This window comes from Rhinatrema bivittatum, chromosome 2 (genome assembly GCF_901001135.1).
Source record: "Rhinatrema bivittatum chromosome 2, aRhiBiv1.1, whole genome shotgun sequence".
NCBI lineage: Eukaryota > Metazoa > Chordata > Amphibia > Gymnophiona > Rhinatrematidae > Rhinatrema > Rhinatrema bivittatum.
The window spans coordinates 572143422-572168534 of record NC_042616.1 but is presented as its reverse complement, the minus strand read 5'-3'; the positions used below and the strand labels follow the sequence as shown (position 1 = coordinate 572168534).

At 45.0% G+C, this 25113-nt stretch overlaps 1 protein-coding gene and 1 long non-coding RNA gene across 4 annotated transcripts in view; one reads left to right on the top strand and one right to left on the bottom strand.

The window, feature by feature from the left end:
- The window catches only part of PRELID3A (PRELI domain containing 3A), a 59881-nt gene that overhangs the window by 9661 nt on the left and 25107 nt on the right, over positions 1-25113 (top strand). Inside the window, exon 1 of one of the 3 annotated variants that reach the window (XM_029590963.1) lies at positions 21386-21550. The exons of 1 other annotated variant lie outside the window; for it this stretch is intronic. In XM_029590963.1, coding sequence (XP_029446823.1) covers positions 21519-21550 — 32 coding nt within the window. In that variant the 5' untranslated portion in view covers positions 21386-21518. Of the gene's footprint in view, positions 1-21385; positions 21551-21613; positions 21742-25113 lie in introns of those variants that run through there. One more of the 3 variants, XM_029590965.1, reaches the window with a different exon arrangement.
- Positions 16323-21081, bottom strand: LOC115085214. The gene is made up of 3 exons (XR_003854758.1): positions 20525-21081; positions 19698-20181; positions 16323-19541 (listed from the first exon to the last, which is right to left on the bottom strand). It is a non-coding gene; the product is annotated as an uncharacterized LOC115085214 (long non-coding RNA).

Here is a 25113-nt window from a genome sequence, read left to right as displayed (position 1 = left end):
CGGGAAGAGATGGCTCTTCCCAAGACGGTTCCAAAGCTGCCCAATGATGCCAGGCTGGTTCCTTCCTCAGAGCCAGTTGTGAGGAACCGGTTGGCTCTGTTTTACAAGGACCCTTGTTAATTGTAACTAATTGTAACGACCCTTGTTAATTGTAACTATTTCCTTCGGTCACCACAGTTTTGAGTTTGATGTTTATTAATGCACCCCCGTTTCATGTAAACCAGCAAGATATGTGCTCATGATTGCCGGTATATAAAAACCTTAAATAAACAAATAAAATAAAAAAGGAGTGTACCCAAATTACGTCAGACCAGAGGGTCTTAACCAAGAGAAACAGATAAGTATGAGAAAAAATAAGTGTGAAGCTTGCTGGGCAGACTGGATGGACCGACTGGTCGTCTTCTGCCGTCATTTCTATGTTTCTATGTATAAAGCGAGGTTACACTTTAGAATTTGCTCGGCTGCTAAGAGACTTGTTCCTGGTCTCCGCATGCACTTACGAGGCATAGAAGCTTACAATCCGGGAAACTGTCTGCAGCCTTCCTGTCCATTGTTCCTGTCCCCATGGAAGAACGGGGAACAGGCCGCTATTCCATTTATTTCATAGTTCCCAAGAAAGGGGGCATTTTCGATCCAATTCTTGACTTAAAGAGTGCAGAGTCTCCATTCGAAAATGAGGGACCTAAAGGTCCCTCATTTTCGAATGGAGACTCTGCACTCTGTGATTGCCTCGGAGCATAAGGGGGAATACCTGTCATCGCTGGATTTGACCGAAGCCTACTTACACTTAGGCATCAGGCCAGACCATCAAAAATAACTGAGATTCAATGTCTGGGGGAATATTTTCAGTTTTGCGTTCTGCCCTTTGGTCTGGCGACGGCACCCAGGACCTTTACCAAGGTCCAGATCCTGATGGCTGCGGCTCTCTGGAAGGACGACTGGCTGATTCGGTCGAAGTCAGAATCTCTTTGCTGGAAGGCAGTGGACCTAGTTCTCCGGTGCTTGTGGTCATTAAGATGGATAGTCAATCTGTCCAAGAGCAATCTTTTCCCTTCTCAGAGTTTGGAATTCCTGGGGGCGCATTTTGACACCCAGGCGGGGAAGGTTTTCCTCACCAAAGAGCGGATTTTTAAATTACAATCGCAGGTTCGTGATTTGTTGAGGAAGCAGGTGCCCAAAGTCTGGGATTATTTACAAGTTCTCATTTCTATGGCTTCCATGTCGGAGTTGGTTCCATGAGTGTTTGCTCATAGGAGACTGCTACAATTGGCCTCACTATCCCAAGGGGACCAGCTGTCAGAACAATTTTATCTGTCACTTCCGCTTACGGAGACGGCCAGGGCCAGCCTCTCATGGTGGCTACTTCCGGAGAAGTTGAGGCGAGGGGTAGACCTTGAAATCCCAGTCTGAACAATTGTCACCACTGATGCCAGTCTCTTTGGTTGGGGGGCTGCGTGTCAGAACCATTCCGTTCAGGGCCAGTGGTTGAGAGAGGAGGCACTCTGGTCCATCAATTGCCTAGAGACGAGAGCAGTGCACTTAGCCCTACAAGCAAAGAGAGAATTTGAAATGAAGTTGGCCATAGAGGCAAAAACTCATAATAAAAACTTTTTAAAATATATCCGAAGCAAGAAACCTGTGAGGGAGTCGGTTGGACCATTAGATGACCGTGGGGTTAAAGGGGCTCTTAGGGAAGATAAGGCCATTGCAGAAAGACTAAATGAACCCTTTGCTTCCGTGTTTACTAATGAGGATGTTGGGGAGATTCCACTTCCTGAGATGATTTTCAGGGGTGATGAGTCAGACGAACTGAACGAAATTACTGTGAACCTGGAAAACGTAGTAGGCCAGATTGACAAACTAAAGAGTGGCAAATCACCTGGACCAGATGGTATGTATCCTAGGGTACTGAAGGAACTCAAAAATGAAATTTCTGATCTATTAGTTAAAATTTGTAACCTATCATTAAAATCATCCATTGTACCTGAAGATTGGAGGGTGGCCAATGTAACCCCAATATTTAAAAAAGGCACCAGGGGCGATCCGGGTAATTATAGACAGTGAGCCTGACTTCAGTGCCGGGAAAAATAGTGGAAACTATTCTCAAGATCAAAATCGTAGAGCAGATAGAAAGACATGGTTTAATGGAACACAGTCAACATGGATTTACCCAAGGAAAGTCTTGCCTAACAAATCTGCTTCATTTTTTTGAAGGGGTTAATAAACATGTGGATAAAGGTATACCGGTAGATGTAGTATATTTGGATTTTCAGAAGGCGTTTGACAAAGTCCCTCATGAGAGGCTTCTAAGAAAACTAAAAAGTCATGGGATAGGAGGCGATTTCCTTTCGTGGATTACAAACTGGTTAAAAGACAAGAAATAGAGAGTAGGATTAAATGGTCAATTTTATCAGTGGAAAAGGGTAAACAGTGGAGTGCCTTAGGGATCTGTACTTGGACCAGTGCTTTTAAATATAAAGATAAATGATCTGGAAAGGAATACGATGAATGAGGTTATCAAATTTGCGGATGATACAAAATTATCCAGAGTAGTTAAATTACAAGCGGATTGTGATACATTAAAGGAGGACCTTGCAAGACTGGAAGATTGTATTTCTTGATAACTGGAAATTAACTGTGGTAATAATTTGACAATTGTTAGATGATAGACCACATTACCAAATGTGCCAAAATTGATTTTATATATAAACAATAACCCTCTTTCGGGAGCAAAATGTTTACACTGTATCGTGTTTCATTTCATTCACTTAAAATGAATATGGGATTTGTAGCCCATTATAAAGTGAATTGCTCACCGCTAGAAATTTATAATCATCGGGTTTGTTGAATTAGAGTTCTTTTTTTTGAAGTGAGCAAATGGCAATGCTGTATCTTCTTTCAATTTTTTTCAACAATGTTCACTCAATGTATTTCACGGCAAAGGATATCCACAGAAACAAAAATGAGAAACCACTTATCATAATGTTGAATTGTAGCAGCACTTAACTCCTGTGCCCTGTCTGTAACGCCCGACTGTGTACAGCAGCTTTCAACTTGGAACTGCTTGATCAATAATGCCCGACACAGCATGTGTTTCATTGAAGAAACTTCATCAGGGGCTCGGGCTTCAACTTTTAGTGTTTCTCTATGGGTGGAACTCCTTTCAGTGTCTTGGCGTGTTTCAAAAATGGAGCCCCATTGATCAAGCAGTTCCAAGTTGAAAGCTGTTGTACACAGTCGGGCGCTACAGACAGGGCACAGGAGTTAAGTGCCGCTGTGATTCAACATTACGATAAGTGGTTTCTCATTTTTGTTTCTGTGGATACACTTTGCACTTTGACGTGAAATACATTGAGTGAACATTGTTCAAAAAAATTGAGGAGAGATCACGTGATGTGGTGAGCTGGGAGGACGCTTTTCTCTCCAACTCCAGGGCCCATCCTACAAACCGCGATCCATCTGACCCCGTCAAATATTGTACAGAGGACTAAAACTCAAACTGAGAAGAGCATATGTCCATAGTTCGATATATGAGTAAATTAAACTCACCGATGGCAACTAAGGGAGGAAGAAGAGAGAAAGAAATGTCTGCCACTGCTTCCCTCAAGATGGCGGCCGCCAGGGAGGGTGAGTCTTCCCCGACCCCTTCAGGGCTTACTATTACGGACATAAAAGCAGCGATCAGCGAAGCCCTAGATGAAAAATTAAACCACATAACCACACAAATCGGAGAGGTGAAAGAAACGCTAACGGAACTGCTCCCTCGCCTCGAGCACATAGAAAATCGGGTATCCAGCGTGGAAGATGAAGCAATCCACATGGAACACAAGATGGCCAACGCGGAGAAAAAAATAAAATTGCTCCAAAATAAAATCGAAGAACTTGAAAACAGGTCGCGCAGGGACGATTCCCAGAAAGAGTGGAGGAAAAATCACTTTGCAACTTACTTGAGGAGTGGCTCCCTGAATCTCTTCAGCTCTCGCATCTCCAGGGCAAATTGGTGGTAGAGAGGGCCCACCGGCTTGGCGCCAAAAAAGATGTCAACACACGCCCACGCTTGGTAATAGCCAAAATATTAAACTCAGCCCATAAAGCCAAGATATGGAAAGCCTCCCGCGGAAAAAGGGAACTTCTCTACAAAACTCACAATATCCGCATCTTTCAAGACTTCTCCACGGCGGTTTCAGAATCGAGGAGGGGATTTTCTCAGATCTGTACTAGCCTACATAATAGAGGAGTGAATTTTTCTCTCCTTTTCCCTGCCCGACTACGAGTATGGCATGCGGACCAGGTTAGTGTATATGAGACCCCAGAGGAAGCACAGAAATTCTTAGAACGGCAGACCACTGCAAACGGACATTAAAAAAAACAAAAAAAAACGTGAAAATAAATAATATACAGATAAAATAAACTTTGGGGGTGCTCCAGGTTACAACTCTGAGTAGAAACGCCATAAGATATGGGCTACCGTTGAGTAGAGCCTAATGACGGGACACCGTGCATAGGACATTTAAAATATCTTCCCGTGAGTTTTCCACAAACAGTGAGGGGAGTGGAGACGTTTGTGAGCGGCGGGGAGGCTCCCTACCTATTCCTTGGTTGGGAGGACGGAGGTGGAAAAACACTCTTGTTTTGAAATAGAAGGCAAGGCTCAGGCACTTAGGGGACAATGGACCCCCGACGATAGGACACGATGTGCCCACACTAGTACTGATGAGCTCAAATAGGAGAGCCTACAGAAGGTGGAGGAGCTACGACTCTCGAAAGCCTCCTATTTGCTAAGTAACCTCGGCATACCATTTTGGCAAAATGACGCACGGAGGGGACGGAGAGTTAACACTCTTCACCGGAGATCCGGGATGGCTACGGGGTGTCCCCGGAGAATGCATCGACCCACCCATTATTTTTCCTCCTTCTGGAGGGCGCTCCACCGGTACAAAATGGATTATGGGATTTAATACCCTAGGAACCCTAAGACAGGATCGGAGAATACTCTTGACCTGATGGCGGAGTGAACCAGACAACCTGGCACAGATGAGATATGTTACAGTTAAACATAGGAGGTAGAGCAATTAGCAAAAATATATAACTCTCTGGCTCCCTCCAAAAACAAAAAAAACCCCAAAAAAACAAAGTCCGACAATATCACGCTTACTGACTACAAAAAGAGGGGCCAAAAGGTTCAATAGCATATGGAAGACATCAACAGACAGTGGGATGTGGACCCTGGACACATTAATCAGATCTCCACGCCTCCTGTTAGGAGGGAGGCAATATGATGACTTCAGGTTATTTGGGGAAAGGGAGGAAATATGCGGGGAGGGTAGGGGAGGGAAGGGAGGGAAACAGAGTTAAGGGAAGACAGAGCCGGTTCCTTTATAATAGACGTCTAAAGGGTAAGAGAGATGAGGACTTCAAGTTATTACATGACAGGTATCATGATGCGATATTGTTATGTTATGTCAAAAAAATTTTCTTTTGCGGTCTGAATGTTCTCAGAAAGGTGGGGGGGGGGGGGGGGCCAGGCTGGGGGCCTACCCTAGAACGATCACAAGAAAGCAAGGAGGCCCTACCCGAAACTATATGTGATTGATGTTAAACTTAATATCATGGAATGTTAACGGGTTGGGAACCCCAGTAAAACGAAAAAAAGTTTTGACACATTTAAAATGCTTACAAGCAGAAATGGCTTGCATTCAGGCGACACACCTTACCACATCTGAAAGCTTAAAGCTTCAGAGAGACTGGGTAGGTACTTGTATATATGCACCAGCACAGCACCGTAAAGGAGGAGTAGCAATACTGATTAACAAAAATGCTAATATACAGATATCCCAGTCTTTTCCAGACTTGGAAGGCAGGTACCTAATTGTATTGGGAACCTGGAATAATAGACCGGTTACTATCTGCAATATTTATGGCCCCAATGAATATAGCCAGCACTTCTTCAAGACCATATGTGACTTATTGTTAATCCACATGCAGGGTACGCTGTACGTCACGGGAGATTTTAACTGTGTCCATGATGCTTCCTTAGATAAAAGCACACCTATCGTGAAACCCTTGGGGAAAAAGAAGAGGGGGGTGGCCTACTTGTGTCATCACTTACAGTTATTGGATGTCTGGAGAACACTCCATCCTACCGAAAGAGACTATACCCATATCTCGCGATCCCACAATTCGTTTTCACGAATTGACTACATTCTTATTTCCCATAAGGATTTCTTTACAGTAGAGCAAGCAAGGATAGAGACCCTAGCTATATCTGACCACTCACCAATATCTATTCAAATACAAACCCCAGGTTCATCTTATCACACTCAGATATGGCGTTTTCCATCTTTTCTTAAAGACGTTATCCGATTTAGGATGTTTCTCAAGGACAGGTGGAAGGATTTCGCACTAAATAACCAACAGCACAGCGAAACTCCTCATCTGTTTTGGGAAACCGCAAAAGCGGTACTCAGGGGAGATATCATCTCATATGTATCCACTCGCAACAAACAGATCAATAAATCCATCCTGGAACTGGAACCCCTACTTAAAAAGCACTGATCCAACATAACACACCTGCCCACCGATCCGAATTTTACAGTGTACTGGGGCGTTTCAACACCCTTCTGGACACTAGGGCACAGGCTTATTTATGGAAGGGCCAACAATCCCTCTTTAAATTTGGAAATAAATCCAGTCGATTATTGGCTAACCTAACAAAAGCTCAGAGACCAAAATCGTTTATCACAAATCTGAGAAGGCCTTCTGGAGGGATGACATCAAAGGAAGATGAGATTTGCGAAATCTTTAGACAATTTTTCAGTAACCTATATACCCCGGATAAAGCGGAGGGGGGAGGCATAGGGGAGGAATCTTTCCAAGATTTAGCAATTCCCACAATATCGGCCTCCCAACTAGCTTTCCTGAACAGACCGCTCCAGACCTTTGAAATTGTGCAGACAATTTCGACCGCCCACACAGGCAAATCTCCCGGACCGGACGGCTTTTCGTACGATTTCTACAAGATACTGTCATCCTTTATAAGTGAACCCTTGACATGCTACTTTAAGGAAGGCCTTATATCAGGCAGATTTCCGGCCCACTTTAATACAGCCCATATTATTGTGCTTCCAAAACCTGGGAAGGACCTTACATGCCCCTCTTCGTATAGGCCCATTTCATTATTGAACTGTGACCTAAAAATACTTGCTAAGGTTCTCGCTGAGAGATTAAAACTCTTGTTCCCTACTCTGATTTCACATAATCAAACCGGTTTTGTTAAAGGCCGTAAACCGAATGCGACTATTATAAAATTGCTCACAGCTATGACAATCTGCCAAAGCCAGGAAATCCCGGCCCTGGTCATAGGATTTGACGCAGAGAAGCCTTTGACCGAGTGGTGTGGGAATATCTTTTTTCGGTCCTACAAAGATTTGGTATCCGAGGGGATTTTTTACAATATATTTCTTTATTATACACTAACCCAACCTCAAGAATCTTGGTAAACAATGGCTTCTCAGAGGGGGTGGCTATACAATGAGGTGTTCGCCAGGGATGCCCTCTGTCCCCCTTGTTATACATCCTGGCCCTAGACCCATTATTGCGGAAAATAGATGGCTGTAGGATGGTGAAGGGATTCGGGGGCCCGAAGTGTATCTTTAAAATATCAGCCTTTGCGGATGATTTAATGGTATATCTTACACATCCTCGGATCTCCCTCCCAGTGGTACTAGACCTTTTAGATCACTATAGCCGCTTTGCGGGACTTAAGATAAACTATGAAAAATCAGAGGCTCTTGATGTTACGGGGACCATAACAGATTTTCCCTTGCGTTGGTCAACAGATGTTCTAAAGTATCTAGGTTTAAGTATCCCCCATCAGATGACGGACTTTTACAAGGTGAACATACAACCTGTTATGGCGACTACTTTGAACACCTTAAAGAGGTGGACTCCTCTCCCACTGCCCCTAAGAGGTCGCATACATTTATTTAAAATGATTTTGGTGCCCAAGTGGCTTTATATCCTACAAATATAGCCCCTCTTTGGCTTTTAAAAAAGGACCACCAAGCCCCTGGTCACGTAATACCTGCTTCTGTAGCTGGTAACATTTTAGTTTTCTCCATGAGAAGCTGTTGGCGATTTCTGAGACAACATCTGAAATTACCATGGCGTGCCTCATTTTGTCTTCCTCTGGTAGGCAACCCAGATTTCCCTGTTGGGATGGTGGGTATGCGGGTACAACACTCCCAGTCCGACTTTGCCTGTTATACATTAAATCATTTTATAAACTTGCATACTGAGGAGATACATCCTTTCACCTACTGCTGTCAACACTTGCAATTTACGACTGCTGATTATTTGTCTTATTTACAAATACATAGTTATCTTAACAAAGTCTGTGCTTCTACAACTAGGCCTCTTACCAATGGACCATTTCAACGGTTTCTTCATCTGTGTGCCAAGAAGAGTTTATCTATTTCCATCTTCTATCGTTTCCTGCATGACACATCTGCGTATGAGCTAAATGCAACAATAGCCGCTCATTGGTCGCTTATTCTGGCCCAGTCCATCTCATCATCAGCTATCAAACGTAGCTGGGCTCTTATCAAGATAGTTGCACGAAGCACCTATATGAGAGAACTGCACTTTCGGATTCTTCACAGTTTGATTATTTGGCCAAGGAAGGCTTTTCTTGCAGGAATTTCAGAGTCACATGCCTGTCAGAAATGCAACCAACCAAATGCTACACTTCTACATTGTCTGTGGAGTTGTGAATGCATACAGAGATTTTGGAATTCTGTATTCCGGTTCTTTGGAGAAGATCAGAACTCTCTCCAGTCCTGGGAAGCATCACTATGCGTATTGGGACTTCATGACTCAAGGCAAAGGCCACTGGGCCTTCATATTCAATTGGTACATAAAATTCGTTTGATGGCTCTACGTGTAATTCTCAGGCATTGGATCTCCCAAGCGGTACCGATGTTAAAAGAATGGACAGATACTATGTTAGATCTTTACCTTTTAGAGAAGAAATCTATTCCCATATTCTCCAAGAAGAAACAATTGCTGTTTGGTGAAATTTGGAAACCCTACGTGCAGTCTCTACCCAAGGACACACAACAAGCAGTTATTCCACCATGTCCATGACATCTGTAGGCTCCTTGGTTAACTTGTTATTTCTGTTATCTCTGGTTTTCTTAGTCAGGGCTACAATGCTTGTTGTTATTTTTTCTAACATGCGGCCATGGAACACTTACCTCTTGTACGCTTATTTATGTATGATCTTGTTATAAGTGCTATAAGTATTGCTATAAAGGCTATAAGTGTGGTAGGTGCTATAGGTGGTATACATGCTATAATTGTTATACTAGCTATGATGTTGTAATAGCTATTGTATATACATAGGTTGTATAAGGTGCTGGGCAGGGGTACGGAGGGAAGGTAGGGGAGGGATGGGGAGGGGGAGGTGGGGTGCAGAAGCGCTTCATGGGGTGTTCCGGGGATTTCAGTTTGGCTGTTTACATTATGTATTATTCAGCATTGTATTCCACTTTTTTCACGTTTATCATCTGTATTCATGCTGTGTGACAATTCGATTGAAAATGAATAAAAAGCATTACAAACAAAAAAAGGACCACCAAAAACTTCAGCAAGCATTACGCTCCTTTTTATGGCGTGGAAAAAGGGCCAGAATACCATTGCAGACACTCCTGAGCCCAATAGACAAGGGGGAGCTGGGGTGCCCAAACCTGTTGTACTATAACCTAGCCTGTAGTTTGAGACATGTTCGGGATTGGCTTTTTGCGACTACCATAGTCTCCCCCCACGATTACCTACTGGAATGGTATGGAGTAACCTCATTAAACCCGTTAGTCCAAATCCCCTTTCAGATGGTTCCACACCACGTTAAAATGCAGGATTTATTGCACACATGTCGAAAAGCCTGGCAGTTACTCTGCAAAATAGGGACTTTACCAAACCCCGTTACACCACTTCTTACTATCATAGGGCATGACCTCTTTCCTCCGGGGAAGCTAGGGGGAACGTTTCAAAGATGGCACAGTAGGGGTCTCACTTACATCTTGGACGTGTACGATAGGCAAACAGGGACAGTACTACAGTTTTCAATCCTCCAACAAAGATACTCCTTACCGGCGGAGGACCACTATGCATATCTCCAAGTTATCCATTTTATAAATAAGGAAAAGCGATACTTAGCAGATACACCAGCTGTTCATAAGTTAAAGGAGGTAGTTCAGAAGGGGAAGGGGACAAAGTCCTCTGTCTCCTCCCTTTACAAAGAATTGATGGGATATTCAAATGCCCAACCTTTACAAAAGTTATATAGCAGATGGCAGGGATGGATCCTATTTTCCCTAACATATACAGAATTTGACATGTTTTGAGGCTGTACGGGATATCTCTGAAAATATACTGTTACAGGAAACACAGTACAGATTTCTTTGGATGAGCCATATTACCCTTTACCGCGCCCACCAAATGAAATTTGCACCGACACCCCATTGCCCAAAATGCGCGGGATATGATGGCACCTACTTTCACTGCTTTTGGGATTGTGAAAAGATTTCAAATTTTTGGAAACAAGTAAGGCAAACCTGCTCCGCCATTCTGAAACAAACACTGCCACCAGATCCTAATTTTTGGCTGTTTGGGATGGACGACTCAGTAATCCCTCCTTTACCAGCCTCTGAACTCCTTTTTGTTTCAAAGGCAGGCGTGATTAGTAAACAGGTTATTTTAGCAAATTGGGTGGGTTCAGAAGCCCCAAGTTATGATCATTGGTTTAAAAAAATGATGCGCCTTTGTTCACTGGAACACGCAATCCTTGGAGGTAAGAAGTCTGCTCGCGGGGGAAGCCCGCGGGCAGGATTCATGACAGTATCCCCTCCTCAAAGGCCCCCTCCTCAAGCCTCCTGTCAACAGCTTGAGAAAGTAAGGTATCAGACCATACCGAACAGAGGGAGATCAAGGGTCCAAAAACGGAAGCTGGTAATCCCGGGGACTGAAATGAAACAAGCAAGAAACTGCAGAAACACAGGAAAAGACAAACCACAAGAAACCACACAAGAAGAACAAAACAAAACACAGCACAAACAAACAAGCAAAACAAAACACAGCACAAACAAGCAACCGCACAGAGGAGCAAAAACAACACAGCAACAACACGCGCAACGGCACACAACAGCAACACATGCAACGGCACACAACAACAACACGTGCAATGGCACACATCAGCAACATGCGCAATGGCACACAGCACCGATGATCAACAAAGAAAAACAGCACAAACGAGCAAAACAGCGAACAACAAAAACAAGCGAACACAAACCAAATAGACAAACAGCACAAATGGAAAACAAAACGCACAAACGGAAAACAGCACAGACAAACTAAAAACAGGACGAAAGAAGACAAGAAAACAGCACAAACAAGACAAGAAACCACAAGAAATGTCAGGAAGACCTGGGGGAGGGAACCCCAGGGTAGGAAACTGGAACCAGCAAACCAGTTGGGGTGCAGGCGCCTCCTGCGGGTCATAAAATCCAGACAACTGGCGCCTCCAGCAGGTCGTAGCAAAAATCCTGAACAAAAAAAAAATGTTTAGGTCCCAATACAAGTCCAGGAACACAGACGGAGACTCTGAAGACAAACTCCAGGAACAAAGCGGGTCCATCGCCGGAACACGTTCACCGGACACATGGCCTTGCATTCTGTTGTGTTTTCAGGGAATGCTTGGGAGCGATCCCAGCTGAGGGGTTTTAGTGTGCCCTTGGGCCTCGGCCCGATCCCAGAAGAATCTAGGACCGAACCGAGGGTTGGTGGTTTGTCCCAGCATGGATGGAGACAAGGTCTTACCCTCTGCCATACCTGCATGCTTCCTGAGCCAACAAGTTGATGTTGGTAGATGAACCGTCCTCCGACCGTTCCCAGCCCTTTCGGACGAGCGCAGGAAGAGGATCCAGCCCCGGTGAGACTCCAATGACGAAGCCGGTGTCACCCGGAGAAACGCAAGAGCTGGCAGGTCAGGAAGACTCTGGAGCGCAGGAAACAAATCCAGCTGCAGGCAACTCCAATGATGGAGAAGTGTCACCCGGAGAACCATGGAGCTGGCAGGTCAAGAAGACTGGAGCGCATGAAACGAATCCAGCTGCAGGCAACTCCAATGACGGAGAAAGTGTCACCCGGAGAACCATGGAGCTGGCAGGTCAGGAGAACTTGGAAGGAACTGGAGAGGAACATCAGGAAGGCTGAAACATCAGGAAGCAAGACATCGGGAAGCGAGACATCAGGAAGCCTGGACGAGAGACCTCAAGAGATGAAGACACGGACCACAAGAACAGATGAGACATGGAGCTCCAACGAAGATGGAAACCTGGCGTAGCGCTGGAAGATAGGGACTTCCAGGAGTGAAGTAACTCCGATGCAAGGCAAGGGTGACATGCAGGAGCAGCCCTTTTATAGGGCTGACATAGGAAACAGTCCTTAGGTGAGGCCCAGGGCATATCCGGCCGTGGGCCCTTAAAATCTAGCAAGGAGGCGCGGCCGCGCGCCTAGGAGCAGGAACAGGAAGCTGTGCAAGACCATGGTCAGCGGCCCTGCACAGACGCTGATGAGGACGAAGCAGGGCTGGGCCGAGGAGCAGGCCCCGATGTCGGCAGCGTCTCCCGCCGCTGCAGGAGGAAGCAGAGGCACCTCCGGTCGCCAGGCAAGCCCAGGGATTGCGGCCTCTGGCCGCGAAGATGACGCTGAGTTCGGCGGCGGCTCCAGCCGCGAAGAAGCATGGCGGCAGGCCTGCCGTGCCGGGGAGGCAGCCCAAAGTACACTGCTCCTGCCGCGGTGAAGGAGAGCTGATGGGCGGCCTCCGGGCCGCACAGGCAATGGAGTCCGCGGCACCGGCCACGGAGAAGGCCCAATGTCGGCAGCGTCCGGCCGCATCGGGAAGGCAGCAGCAGGGAGGTAAGGAGCCTGCTCGCGGGGGAAACCCGCGGGAAGGATTCATGACAGAAGGGAATGGTTAATAAAACGGAAAATGTCATAATGCCTCTGTATTGCTCCATGGTGAGACTGCACCTTGAATACTGTGTACAATTCTGGTCGCTGCATCTCAAAAAAGATATAGTTGTGATGGAGAAGGTACAGAGAAGGGCAACCAAAATGATAAAGGGGATGGAACAGCTCCCCTATGAGGAAAGGCTGAAGAGGTTAGGGCTGTTCAGCTTGGAGAAGAGACGGCTGAGGGGGGATATGATAGAGGTCTTTAAGATCATGAGAGGTCTTGAACGAGTGGATGAGACCATCTACTACAGAGACTGTCTGAGCTTACTGTGATATCGCTGGACTACAGTACTGTCCATTCCTTAGGCAAGATTCAACCTTATCAACAGCAGTATAATAAAGCTTCCTTTCCTCAGTGTCTGCTTACTAAGAGTCTAGCCAATCGTTGTGGTTCCCCACGGGGCCCCTCCCCGTGGGAGGAGTCATCACCACTTCGACCAAGAGTCCACAAATATGCCACAAACCCAACACAAGGCTCTAGCGCTAAACTTTCAAAAGGGAGACTTTGATAAAATTAGAAAAATAGAGAAAAACTGAAAGGTGCAGCTACAAAGGTAAAAAGTGTGCAACAGGCATGGACATTGTTAAAAAATACCATCCTAGAAGCACAGACCAGATGTATTCCATGCATTAAGAAAGGTGGAAGGAAGGCAAAACGATTACCGACATGATGAAAAGGTGGGATGAAAGAGGATATTTTAGCCAAAGGATCTTCTTTCAGAAATTGGAAGAAGGATCCATCAGAAGAAAATAAGATAATGCATAAGCCTTGATAAGTTAAATGTAAGACATTGACAAGATAGGCTGAGGCCTGGAGGAGCTTGCAGCTGCTGCCGGAGAGGCCGACTCGGGACCTGCAGTGGAGTTGGAAAGGTGAGCAGGCCCTTGCGCGGGCCGAGTGCGGATGGGGCGCGCAACAGTACCCCCCCTTCTAGGCCTCCCTCTAAGTGGGCAAGGTTTTTCAGGGTGAGCCCTGTGGAAGGCTCTAAGGAGGTCCTTGTCAAGGATATTTTGCGATGGTTCCTGCGAGTTCTCCTTGGTTCCGTAACCCTCCCAGGATAAGATGTATTCCCATCTGCCTCGACACCGACGGACGTCGAGTACTTCTCATACCTGAAGAGTCGTATCAGGTTCAGTGGAGATCCGGGGTGGTGACGGATCTCTTTGAGAGGGCCAGGATAAGACTAGCGGCTTCAACAGGGAAACATGGAAGGTGTTATGAATGCCCATGGCACATTGTAATAGGTAGGACATTGCTCCCACTCTCCGTAGGACTGGGAATGGGCCGATGAACTTCGGTGCCAGGCAGTGTGAAGGGAGTCGCAGTCTTATATGACAAGTGCTTAGCCACACTTTCTGGCCAGGACGGAAGAGTGGAGCGGGACATCTGTGGGCATCTGAAGTCCGTTTGGAATGTTTGGCGGCCTGGTCGAGCCGTTCCTTGACTTGGTTCCACACCTGACAAATGATGTGGGCCGTGAACTGAGCGGCTGGCGAGGGAACCGAGAGGGGTACTGGCAGTGGTAAGCGTGGTTGTCGACCAAACACCACGGAAAATGGCGATACATCGTTGATGGCAGCAACATGGGTATTATGCGACAATTCTGCCCAAGGCAGCAGATCGGACCAGTTGTCCTGTTGGTCGTTCACATATGAGCGGAGGAAAGTCTTCAGGGTCCGATTGGTTCTTTCTGCTTGGCCGTTAGCCTGTGGTGGTTATTTGGTGTTTATGAAGCGACGGTGGACCCTGAGCTAAGATGAGGTCAAAACTACCTGTAGAGAAGGACCCAACAGGTCCTCGTCATCGGAAAGTGGATCACGGAGCTGTGGTGATTTGGGCCCATGACAGAGGCGAACAGTGGAGTCCGGTGAATGGTCCAAGGGTCGAGGCAGGAGTCAGCAGAATCCGGTGAGCAGTCCAAGGGTCGACACAGGTGGCAGGCAGCAGAATCCAGTGAACAGTCCAGGGGTCGAGACAGGTGGCAGGCAGCAGAATCTGGTGAACAGTCCAAGGGTCGAGACAGGCGGCAGGCAACAGAATCTGTTAAACAGTCCAAGGGTCAAGACCAGAAATCAGTCCAAAGGAGACAGGATGAGGATGTCGAGGGGGCAAAGAGAGAAATCAGAGCAAGGGAGCAGGAACACATGATTGGGAAACACCAGGTCAGGAACACAAGGCAGGAACACAAGATCAGGATCGCAAAGCAGACAACCAGCTTCTCCAAGGAGATGACCTGTTGCAGAGACAAGGCTGAAGAGCAGGGACTAGGCTTAAGTAGTCCCTGCTTGATGACGTTAGGATGGGGACTGCGGGAAATTCTCCGGCTGTGGCCCTTTTAAGATCCTTGGAGAGGTGCTTGTGCGTGCTTAGAGTTGCTGTTGGGTGTCAGGTATCTGTGCTGGTGGCGTTCCTGACCCACAAGGAAAAGGCGCATCGGTGGCGGTGGTCTCCTGTTGCCGTGGAATTGGAGGGAGCAGCTTCGGGACCCTGACGAGTGAGGGAAGCCAACTGCGGGACTCCGCAGCCAGCGAGCTCTACAGTTTATTCATATAAGATAAGTTGATGAACTATTATTATGTAAACCAAAAATGATGCTTAGCTAAGATCAAATACAGTTCGGAAAGGTCACGTATTTAGAGCAGCCATGCTCTCTAAATACGCAGATATACAGCCCTTGATGAAGGACATGGTTAAGTCCGAAACACGGTACAGTGTCGGGCAAGAAGTAAGCGGACAAGAAGTGAGCTTGTGTGTAAGATTATCATGAGCAAGAAATGAGCGGATAAGAAGTGAGCTTGTGAAAAAAGACCACAACCTCGAGATATATGCTGGCAGAATGGTTGGTTTTCAGCAGAAAAAAAGCGTGTCAAGATGAGATAAGTACTACATTGAATACTAGTATTTGAAGACGTATGAATACATGAATTTGGGAACTGGTTATTGAAAAAACATAAAGAATTGTGTTCACGGGTGTAATTCACATACAAAAAAAACATAAAAAATACATGGACTGACCGATGATTATATATAAGGTTGAGTGATCATGGTTGAATTACCACACTATGATACCTAGTATGACGGTCATTAAACCTTTGCTCAATTGCGTCAAATGTTGTACATGAAATAGGAAGGGGGTCAATATAGTACATAGAACTATTATTATGACCATTTGACTCGTAAAATTAGTGTTTATTTGATATAACTGAAAAAGTGCATAACAAAAAAAGAAAAAAATACATGTGGGACATTGCAGTAGACCAATGATTACACATAAAGCAGAAGACAGTTAAAATGTTTAATTACATTTTGCTGATGATGCCTATTATGATGGTCTACCTTATAACATGGAGCCAGGTGGCAAACCTAATGCAGATTTTACCATTCTCTAGGCTGTTAACTTATCTGGCTAAGTCTGGTTGGGCCAAAGAGCTGCCCTAAAATTAGCTGGCTAACTTTAGAATAGCTAGCTATATTCAATGGTGCAGCTGCACTATTAAAAATACCTCCAAGGTTAGCCAGATAAGTTTATCCATTGAACTTTGCTATCTGGACAGTGACTGAATAAGGACCTCATTATTACTATTCTTAAATTTCTGTAAATAATCTTATGTAAAATCAAGATAACTCCTTTGCACACATGTGCTAAATTCGTCAGCTGCACAATTCCTTTGCACTGCGTAGGTCATGTAGTGCTATAAAACTGTTAAGCAGTAGTAGTAGTGGTAGAAATGCGATCTAAGTACCATTATACATGCATTTATTTTGAACCTCATAGACTGCCTATTCCATAGTATCTCACAATACAGTCTCATGTGCCTCCAGCTTTTACAGAGCACAGCAGCAAGGCCTTGGGAGAGGGAAATCCTCTGACCATGTGAAGCCAGTTTTGCAGAAGCTAGACTAGTTCCCAGTTGACAGTAAGGTAAAATTCAAAACACCATGCCTTGTCTTCAGCTGCCTGAATCATTGTCTCCTGAGTATCTTTCTCAACTGCTGCTCACCTACAGACCCACAAGGGAACTTTGGTCCTTCCCTCCACTAGCTTCAGCTATGGGTAACATGCAGGAGACTTTGTGGATTCAGCTGCTTTGTGCTCAAAATATGAAAACAAAATATCTCTAGAGCTATGCCTGGAAACGTTTTACTTTACCTTCCAGAAAAAAATAAATAAATAAAAACTTGGCCTACATCTAGACTCTCTCTCATAACTGCCCTGTTTTGTTTCTCTTAATTCCTTCCCTGAGGGTTTGCTCTTATTATCAGGTTGTTTACGCCCCTTGTTGTACTCAGTGTACCTTGCATCATTCTTGTGCTCCATGCACTTCAAGAGGTCCAGATTCAGTCACTGTTTGGATAGCAAAGTTAGCTGGATAAACTTCCTCTTGTCTCTCTTTATGTGTGTTTGATTACTTGAGCTAGCATTTTTTCATTGCGAATGATCCACATTTATACAATAGATGGTGCTTTATTTTATATATATAAAAAACAAAGTTGACTATTTAAAAGAATGGGGCAGTTTCAAAACTAAACATTTGTGTATATATAATGTATTTATTTATTTATTTAGGAGTTTTATATATCTTTGTTGCAAAAGAAGATCACAACGGTTTACTAAATCAGTATTCATATTCTTGGTCAACATTTGCATTCTGGTTCAACAATCATTCAGCACTGCAGCAAATACATAATCTAGGTCATATTAATACATTTTCTAGGTCAACACAATGATATAAACAAATTCTAATTCTACTATCATTTCACTTTACGTCTTTCAGTACTTAATGTTCATTGTGCTAACATTATCAGTGGAGTTATCAGCATATTGGTTTTTATGCCAAATCATATGCATTTCTAAACAGCCATGTTTTCAGTTCACGTTTAAAGTTCTTTCGGTTATCTGACAAAATGATTCAGGAAGGCAGTACCACAGCTTGGGTCCTGCTATGGAAAACATTTGGTCTCTTATTTGTGTTAGGAGTGTGTTCCGTGTAGTAGGCACTGTTAGAAGTCCTTTGTTTTGTGATCTTAGGGGTCTCTGTAGTGTTTATAGTTGAAGTGTCACTCCAATTAAGCATAGGTTAATGTTGATGATATTAAAAATTAGAGTTAATACTTTATAATGAATTCTGGATTGTACAGGAAGCCAGTGCAGAGGTATCAGCCTTTCCATGTGCTCATGGTAGCGGCCATGGACGTTGGAAGGTAGCGGGGGCCTTCGACCATGGACGTTCCCGCCTCTTTCCGACCAACGTTCATGGCGTGGTCGGAGGCAGGCCTCGCTACCCAGACGTCCATGATCAGAGGCCCCGCTACCCTCCATGTCCGGGCGCCTAATTGTAGATGCCGGAGAAAGGCCTGGCATGGCGTCCTTCTCCCGGCATCGGTACAAGCGTTCATCATGTCTCTGATGGACCCACGGAGCTGCAGGGACGCCTAATTGTAGATGCCGGAGGAAGGCCTGGCACGGCGTCCTTCTCCCGGCGTCCGTACAGGCGTTCATCATGTCTACGATGGACCCGCGGAGCCGCAGGGACGCCTAATTGTAGACACCAGAGGAAGGCCTGGTGCGGCGTCCTTCTCCCGGCGTCCATACAGGCGTTCATCATGTCTCCGATGGAGCCGCAGGGACGCCTAACTGTAGACGACAGAGGAAGGCCTAACGCTGCGTCCTTCTCCCGGTGTCCGTAGAGGCGTCCATGTCTCCGCTAGTTCACGGAGCATCATGGACACCGAAATAACATAACGTAAGAACCTATAATATAAGGAAAGGAAGCAATTTATTGAGGATTAAATCGGAACACAATTTATTGATTTTATACTTCAAGAACTATAAATGAAGCAGTGGAAAACACAGAGAAGACAAGGAAAAATTCCAAAAATTTTTTATTTGTTTCACTATTATTTGTTATTTTAAATCAACTTTTCTGCTTGCTGGGAAATGGTTTGATGGATGGATCACAGCTCCTGAAAGAAACACAAGATTAAACATACTGTATATGCATTAAAACGATTATATATCGAATTTTGCAAAGCTATGTACTACAATAAAAGCACCACATCAGTATGGAGAAATGAATGTATAACAGTTAAGAATTTACACGAGAAATAAGATTCAATGATCCTTCATCGGACATCATTCCCAATGCAGTGTTGTCCGCCTCAGCTGCTGGTTCCACAGGCGGATCTGGCGGCAAGTTTTCTGCTACCTCTGCATCCACACCAAATCGCTGACAAATGTTGTGTAGCATGCAGCAGGCAACAATTATGTTAGCCTTCTTTTCTGCACTGTACTGCAGGGCTCCCCCAGAGTGATCCAGACATCGGAATCATCCTTTCAGAACTCCAAAAGTCCACTCGATCACGTTTCTGGTGCTGCCATGAGTCTCATTGTAGCGTTATTCGGCCGCAGTGCGTGGAGACTGGAGTGGAGTTAGCAACTAGGGCTTACAGCCGTAGCCGCCATCACCTCTAAGGGGAATAATCAGGAATGCATCAAAAACAACTTCACAGCGCTTAACATCATAAACACATCACATATATAAATGCACACATAATTGTATTCCGAACATCCCAGATCTGTACACATGACATAGAATCCCAGGCCGTAGCCAATGTCACTTACCAATTAGCCAGCCTTCACCATACTTCCCCTCTGGGAAATGGGTCCCCATAGATGAATGTGCCAGAATATAGGAGTCATGGCAGCTCCCAGGATACTGTTACAGCTCCACTGGATCTGTAGGATACACGATGCACTTCCTCATCTGCTTCATCATGGCCTTCAAGACCTGTGCCAGATGCCGTGAGAAGGAGGCCTGTGTCATTCCTGCAATGACACTCACGAGGTTTTGAAAACTTCCGGTTCCAAAAAAATGTAAGGCACCAAGAAGTTTCGTCAACCCTGGCACAGCATGGTGGCGATTGGCCAGGGGCTCAAGGTCGCAGCGCAGATCATCATAGAGGAACAGGATTACTCGTGAGCTGAACCGGTAGGTTCGGACTACATCTCACTCGGATATGCCAAAGAGAGTTGTCTGTGGGTGAATGATACATCCTGGTCTGCCGATGGCCCTGTCCTGTGCACGGACAACTCTGTCCTGCTGTGCCTGCATGAAAAACAACACAAGAAAATCAGCATAACCTAATACATCTTGATTATTCATTTAACAAATATATAGAAGTGGAGCCTCAGGGACGCCTAATTCTAAATGCTGGAGGAAGGCCTTGAATGGCATCCTTCTCTCCGGGGTCCGTAGAGGCGTCCATGTCTCCGCTGGACCCTCGGAGCCTCAGAGATGCCTAATTCTAGACGCCGGAGGAAGGTCGGGCGTAGCATCCTTCTCCCGGTGTCTGTAGAGGCGTCCATGTCTCCGCTGGACCCGCGGAACCTCAGAGACGCCCAGAGATAGATGCTACCGTTGGATATTCACAAACAACACATATACATACCTCCTCTGGTCTTGCTGCCGGGTTCTCCTGTTGGCTGTTGTCTCCAATCGGCTGTCTAGAATTCGCTCACTGAGCATTTCTTATTCTGGTTCTCATCCGTAGGAAAAAGATCGCCAAAGCCAATATATACATGTAGTCCATGACGCTGTCTGATGCTGACTGTCAAGCGGCGGGCGCTTATTGTAACGCGTCGTTTTCGTCATGCGCTAAAGACGCGTAAGAGCATATACTGAGTCGCGCGTCTAATTCACGTTAAAAAGTGTGCAAGCCCGGCCGCTCTTTACTGTATTGGCCTGAAAGTTTCTACAGCAGAAGCCGGCTCCTCCTGCTACTCTGGTCTGCTCTCTTCTCTGCAGCTCCTCCAGGTCTCCTTCCTTCTGGCAGTAGAGCTGCTCACAATTCTGTCAGTATGTCTTGCAGCAGCACGCTAACTAGATTCCCCCTCTCTCTACAGCAATGCACAGCTTCATTGCTGGCCCTCCTCTGCTGTTCCCTCCCTTTTACTCCCTTCCTTTCTCCAATGCCCTCCTCCTCCTCTTTGCTCTTCTCATTCTCTCTTCTTTCCTTTTCTCTCTTCTATGCTGCCCTCCTTTCCTTTTTTCCTCCTCCCCTTCCCCACCCCGTACCAGACACCCACTCCTCCTTCCTTTCTTTTCTCTGCTCTATAAAAGTTTTGACAGCCCACCCAAACAGCTGATCACTTCCCGCGGGTTCCAAATAGCGAGCCTGGCCAGTTTTTCCCGCGATTCTGGAGCTCCTCCCCTTGCTCACGTCACATCGCCTCCTCCCCCCCAGCATTGTCTCATCGCCAGACGGACGAGCCAGTGACCATACAAGGTCTCGGTTTCCGGCAGGGGACCGCGTGACGCACTTTCTACGCAATATGTGACCTTTGGCCTCTCCCGGGCGGGAGCCGGCTTGAGCCGGGCTGGCGGAGCACCGGGTACTCGGGTGAGCGCGTGCGGTTTTGGAGGCCGCGGGCGGCTGCGTAGCAATGAAGATCTGGAGCTCCGAGCACGTTTTCAGGTGAGAGGCTCCGATCGGACGCAGGGGGGTAGAGAGTGGGCGTTCGGCGCAGGAAGCGGCAGATGCACCGGAGCGAACCCTTCTCCCTCTCGTCCGCCCCCTTACAGTGATTCGGTCGTGTGCCGGCACTGGCAGCGTCCTCCTCCTCCTCCTCCTCTTGTTTTCTCCGATCTAAGCCCGCGCTGAGTTAGGTATGGTGACAAAAGGGAACAGTAGAAAGAACCTGCATGGGCTTGATGGTTATTCGCCTGTTAGGGCTCTATCTGCTGGTTTTATCTTTTTTTTTTAGCTGCGGGTGATTTTCGGTGGATTGTACCCTGCATGGATTAGAGACTCTTGGGTTAATTTCAGTTGAAGATGGAGGGAGTGCTGCGGGATGCATCATAGCTTGAGGGAAGGAACTTTTCAGGGTGCAGTGGATACCGTTTTGCTTTTCCCTACGGTAGTTCTGCTCTAAGCCGTGATCAGTGTGCCATTTAGACTGAAATGGTTGACTTCATGAAGTTGAAAGCTGCTAGCCCAAAACAACTTTCAGCTGGCAGAAAGGTTAGGAAGCACCACTTGAAAGTACTAGTGTGGTCATTTTTTGTAGTATTAGCTAAACATAAAAAAATCTGGGAATGATGTGAAAACTGTTTTTAATTTCTCAGTCTATCTGATATGCATCTGAATGCCTGAGATCAGTTTTGTTCCAAAACACATAAAACACATCCAGTGGTCTCTTGGCAGATGGTTTGAGAATATGCAGTTATTTGCTACAGTATTTCCTTACTGTCCCAGAGTTTCTCATTTGAGAACATTTTCTTATTAAATAAAGTCTTCCTTTAATAATTGAGAACATTACTGAAAAAAATTCTGAAAGGTTCCTCTGCAGAAACCAATTCAGTATTCTTAGATTATCTTCCTCACTCAGGTTTAACATTGAGCAGGTTGACAAATGCCAATTTTATTTGTGGGATGAAAGCTAGCTTTAATATGAATTCTAATATATAAGTAAGTTAATCACATTTCCTTCCATGTTTAGTTTTACAATGTAAATTGCGATGTATGCACTGAAAGTGTAGTACTCCCATAATTACTAAGTCTAGTGCAGCGGCCGCAGCAGTTGCCTGACCGCCTCCTCCATCGGATGGCAGGGCAAACGGAGGTGAGGATGCTTCCTTCCCCCCCCCCCCCGGAGCAACAAGGGAGATGCTGGCACCTATAAGGCTGGGCCTGGCTACTGCTCACTCATCGAAAGCCCATCACTGCGGCTGTGACACTGAAGGTGCGTGCACAAAAGAGCACAGTAAAGGCGCTTGCCCCTTTGCACCCCTTTGTGAAGACCTGAAGTGTAGACCCAACGTGCATTGATACAGTCATGGATTAGATGCGTTACATTGAACCTATTCTAGGATGGGGCTTATATGGTGATCTAAAGAGTATCCCAAGCGAGAAGCCAAGAATGATTGCAAATTTGGTCTCCCCTATGATAAGTAATATAAGAAATTGCCCTTCTGGGTCAGACCAAGGGTCCATCAAGCCCATCATCCTGTTTCCAACAGTGGCCAATCCAGGTTACAAGTACCTGGCAAGTATCCAAAAACTAAGTATATCCCATGCTACTGATGCAATTAATAGCAGTTGCTATTTCTAAGTCAACTTGATAAATAGCAGGTCATTGACTTCTCCAAGAACTTATCCAAACCTTTTTTAAACCCTGCTACACTAATTGCACTAATCACATTCCCTGGCAACAAATTCCAGAGTTTGTGTGTTGAGTGAAAAAGAATTTTCTACGATTAGTCTTAAATGTGCCACATGCTAACTTCATGGAGTACCCCCTAGTCCTATTCGAAAGAGTAAATAACCAATTCACATTTACCCATTCTAGACCTCTCATGATTTTAAAGACCTCTTTCATATCTCCCCTCAGCCGTCTCTTCTCAAAGCTGAACAGCCCTAACCTCTTTAGCCTTTCCTCATAGGGGAGTTGTTCCATCCCCTTTATCATTTGGTCGCCTTTCTCTGTACCTTCTCCATCACAACTATATCTTTGAGATGCGGCAACCAGAATTGTATACAACTCCTTTGTTATCTCTTCCTGCTTAATGTTCACTCTGCTCTTATTAAATGTTGAGTCTCTGTCTAAAAATATCCCTCTGATCAATGACCTGGTAGAGGATTCAAATCCTTTTTTTTTTTTTTTTTTGCATTTCTGAAATCTGGTTGAATGACAAATATAATGTGCTTTTAAACCAAATTTTGCATCCTAATGATGATGTATTCCATTTTCCTAGACCTAAAAGAAAAGGTGGAGGTTTATTTATAATTAGTAAAAAAAAAAAAAAAAGTACTAAAACTAGTACCATACAAAGTACAGATTAACCCTCCCCATGAGGTGGCAATTCTGAAATCCCCTCAACTTAACTTAGGACTGGTCTATTGTCCCCCAGGAATACTACAGAAAGATTGCTCACCACTAATTGAATTATTCGCTAATGTGTTTCCATCACCAGAATCTACCATAATTGTAGGAGACTTTAACCTTCGTAAGAAACCAGATCAAACACTGAGAACCGCGGTCTGTGACAATGGATGCTTTGGGATGGTCCCAAGTTGTTTCTAAAGCAACTCATAAAGCAGGACATATTCTAGACCTAATATTTGCCAATACCAGAAAATGTCTAATCAGTACTTCCCACACTATACTGGTCTGATTACCAATTAATAAAGAAGGAAATAATCTTCCTCAACTGAACTAAAAAAAAAAAAAGATAATCAAACTTTTACCTTCAGAAAAAAGATAGACATGTAAGTACTGGTAGAATCAATAAAAAACAACAAAAAACCCCCTTCTTTAATTAAATCAAGCTAATGCCTCCTCAGCATTTGATTCCTGGGATCATATTATCAATGACATAGCTGAAAACCTAAGTCCAGTCCAGACAGAAACTATTAATAAAGAAAGGAATACCTCTAAACAAAAGAAGCCATGGTACAATGACTATTTAAGATACACTAAACAGACCCTTAGGCATTTCCGCCATTGTTTCTCAAAATTTCTATCTGCTGAATCCCTAGGAAAATATAGATCTCTCCTAACAAAATACCTTGCACTAACTAATAAAGCCAAAAAAGATTACTATGCTAAACAGGTTCATGGGATAATATTTAATTCTAAATTGTTCTTTGAATGTTAAATACTTAATTAAGGACCCCATATTATCCATCTCGAGAAACTATAACTTCCCAAAGGATGCTTGCAATGAAATTGCCACCTCTTTCTTAGATAAAATCAGTAGGTCAAACTCTATTCTCTATCTGCTCGCCCACAAAAGTGCCTGCAGAACCACATGATCTGGCTAAATGGACCATGTTGGACAGAGTAACTAATCTTGAAATTAGTCAGATCATTAATAAAATGAATCCTGCTAATCACCTATGCGACCCAATTCCAGCCAGTTCCTTGAAACAAGAACACAGTGTTATCACTCTGACAAGAGCAACCTTAACTAATCATTCTCTCTCAGAAGGATCTGTTCCACAGAGGTGAAAACAAGCTGTGATAAAACCAGTCCTAA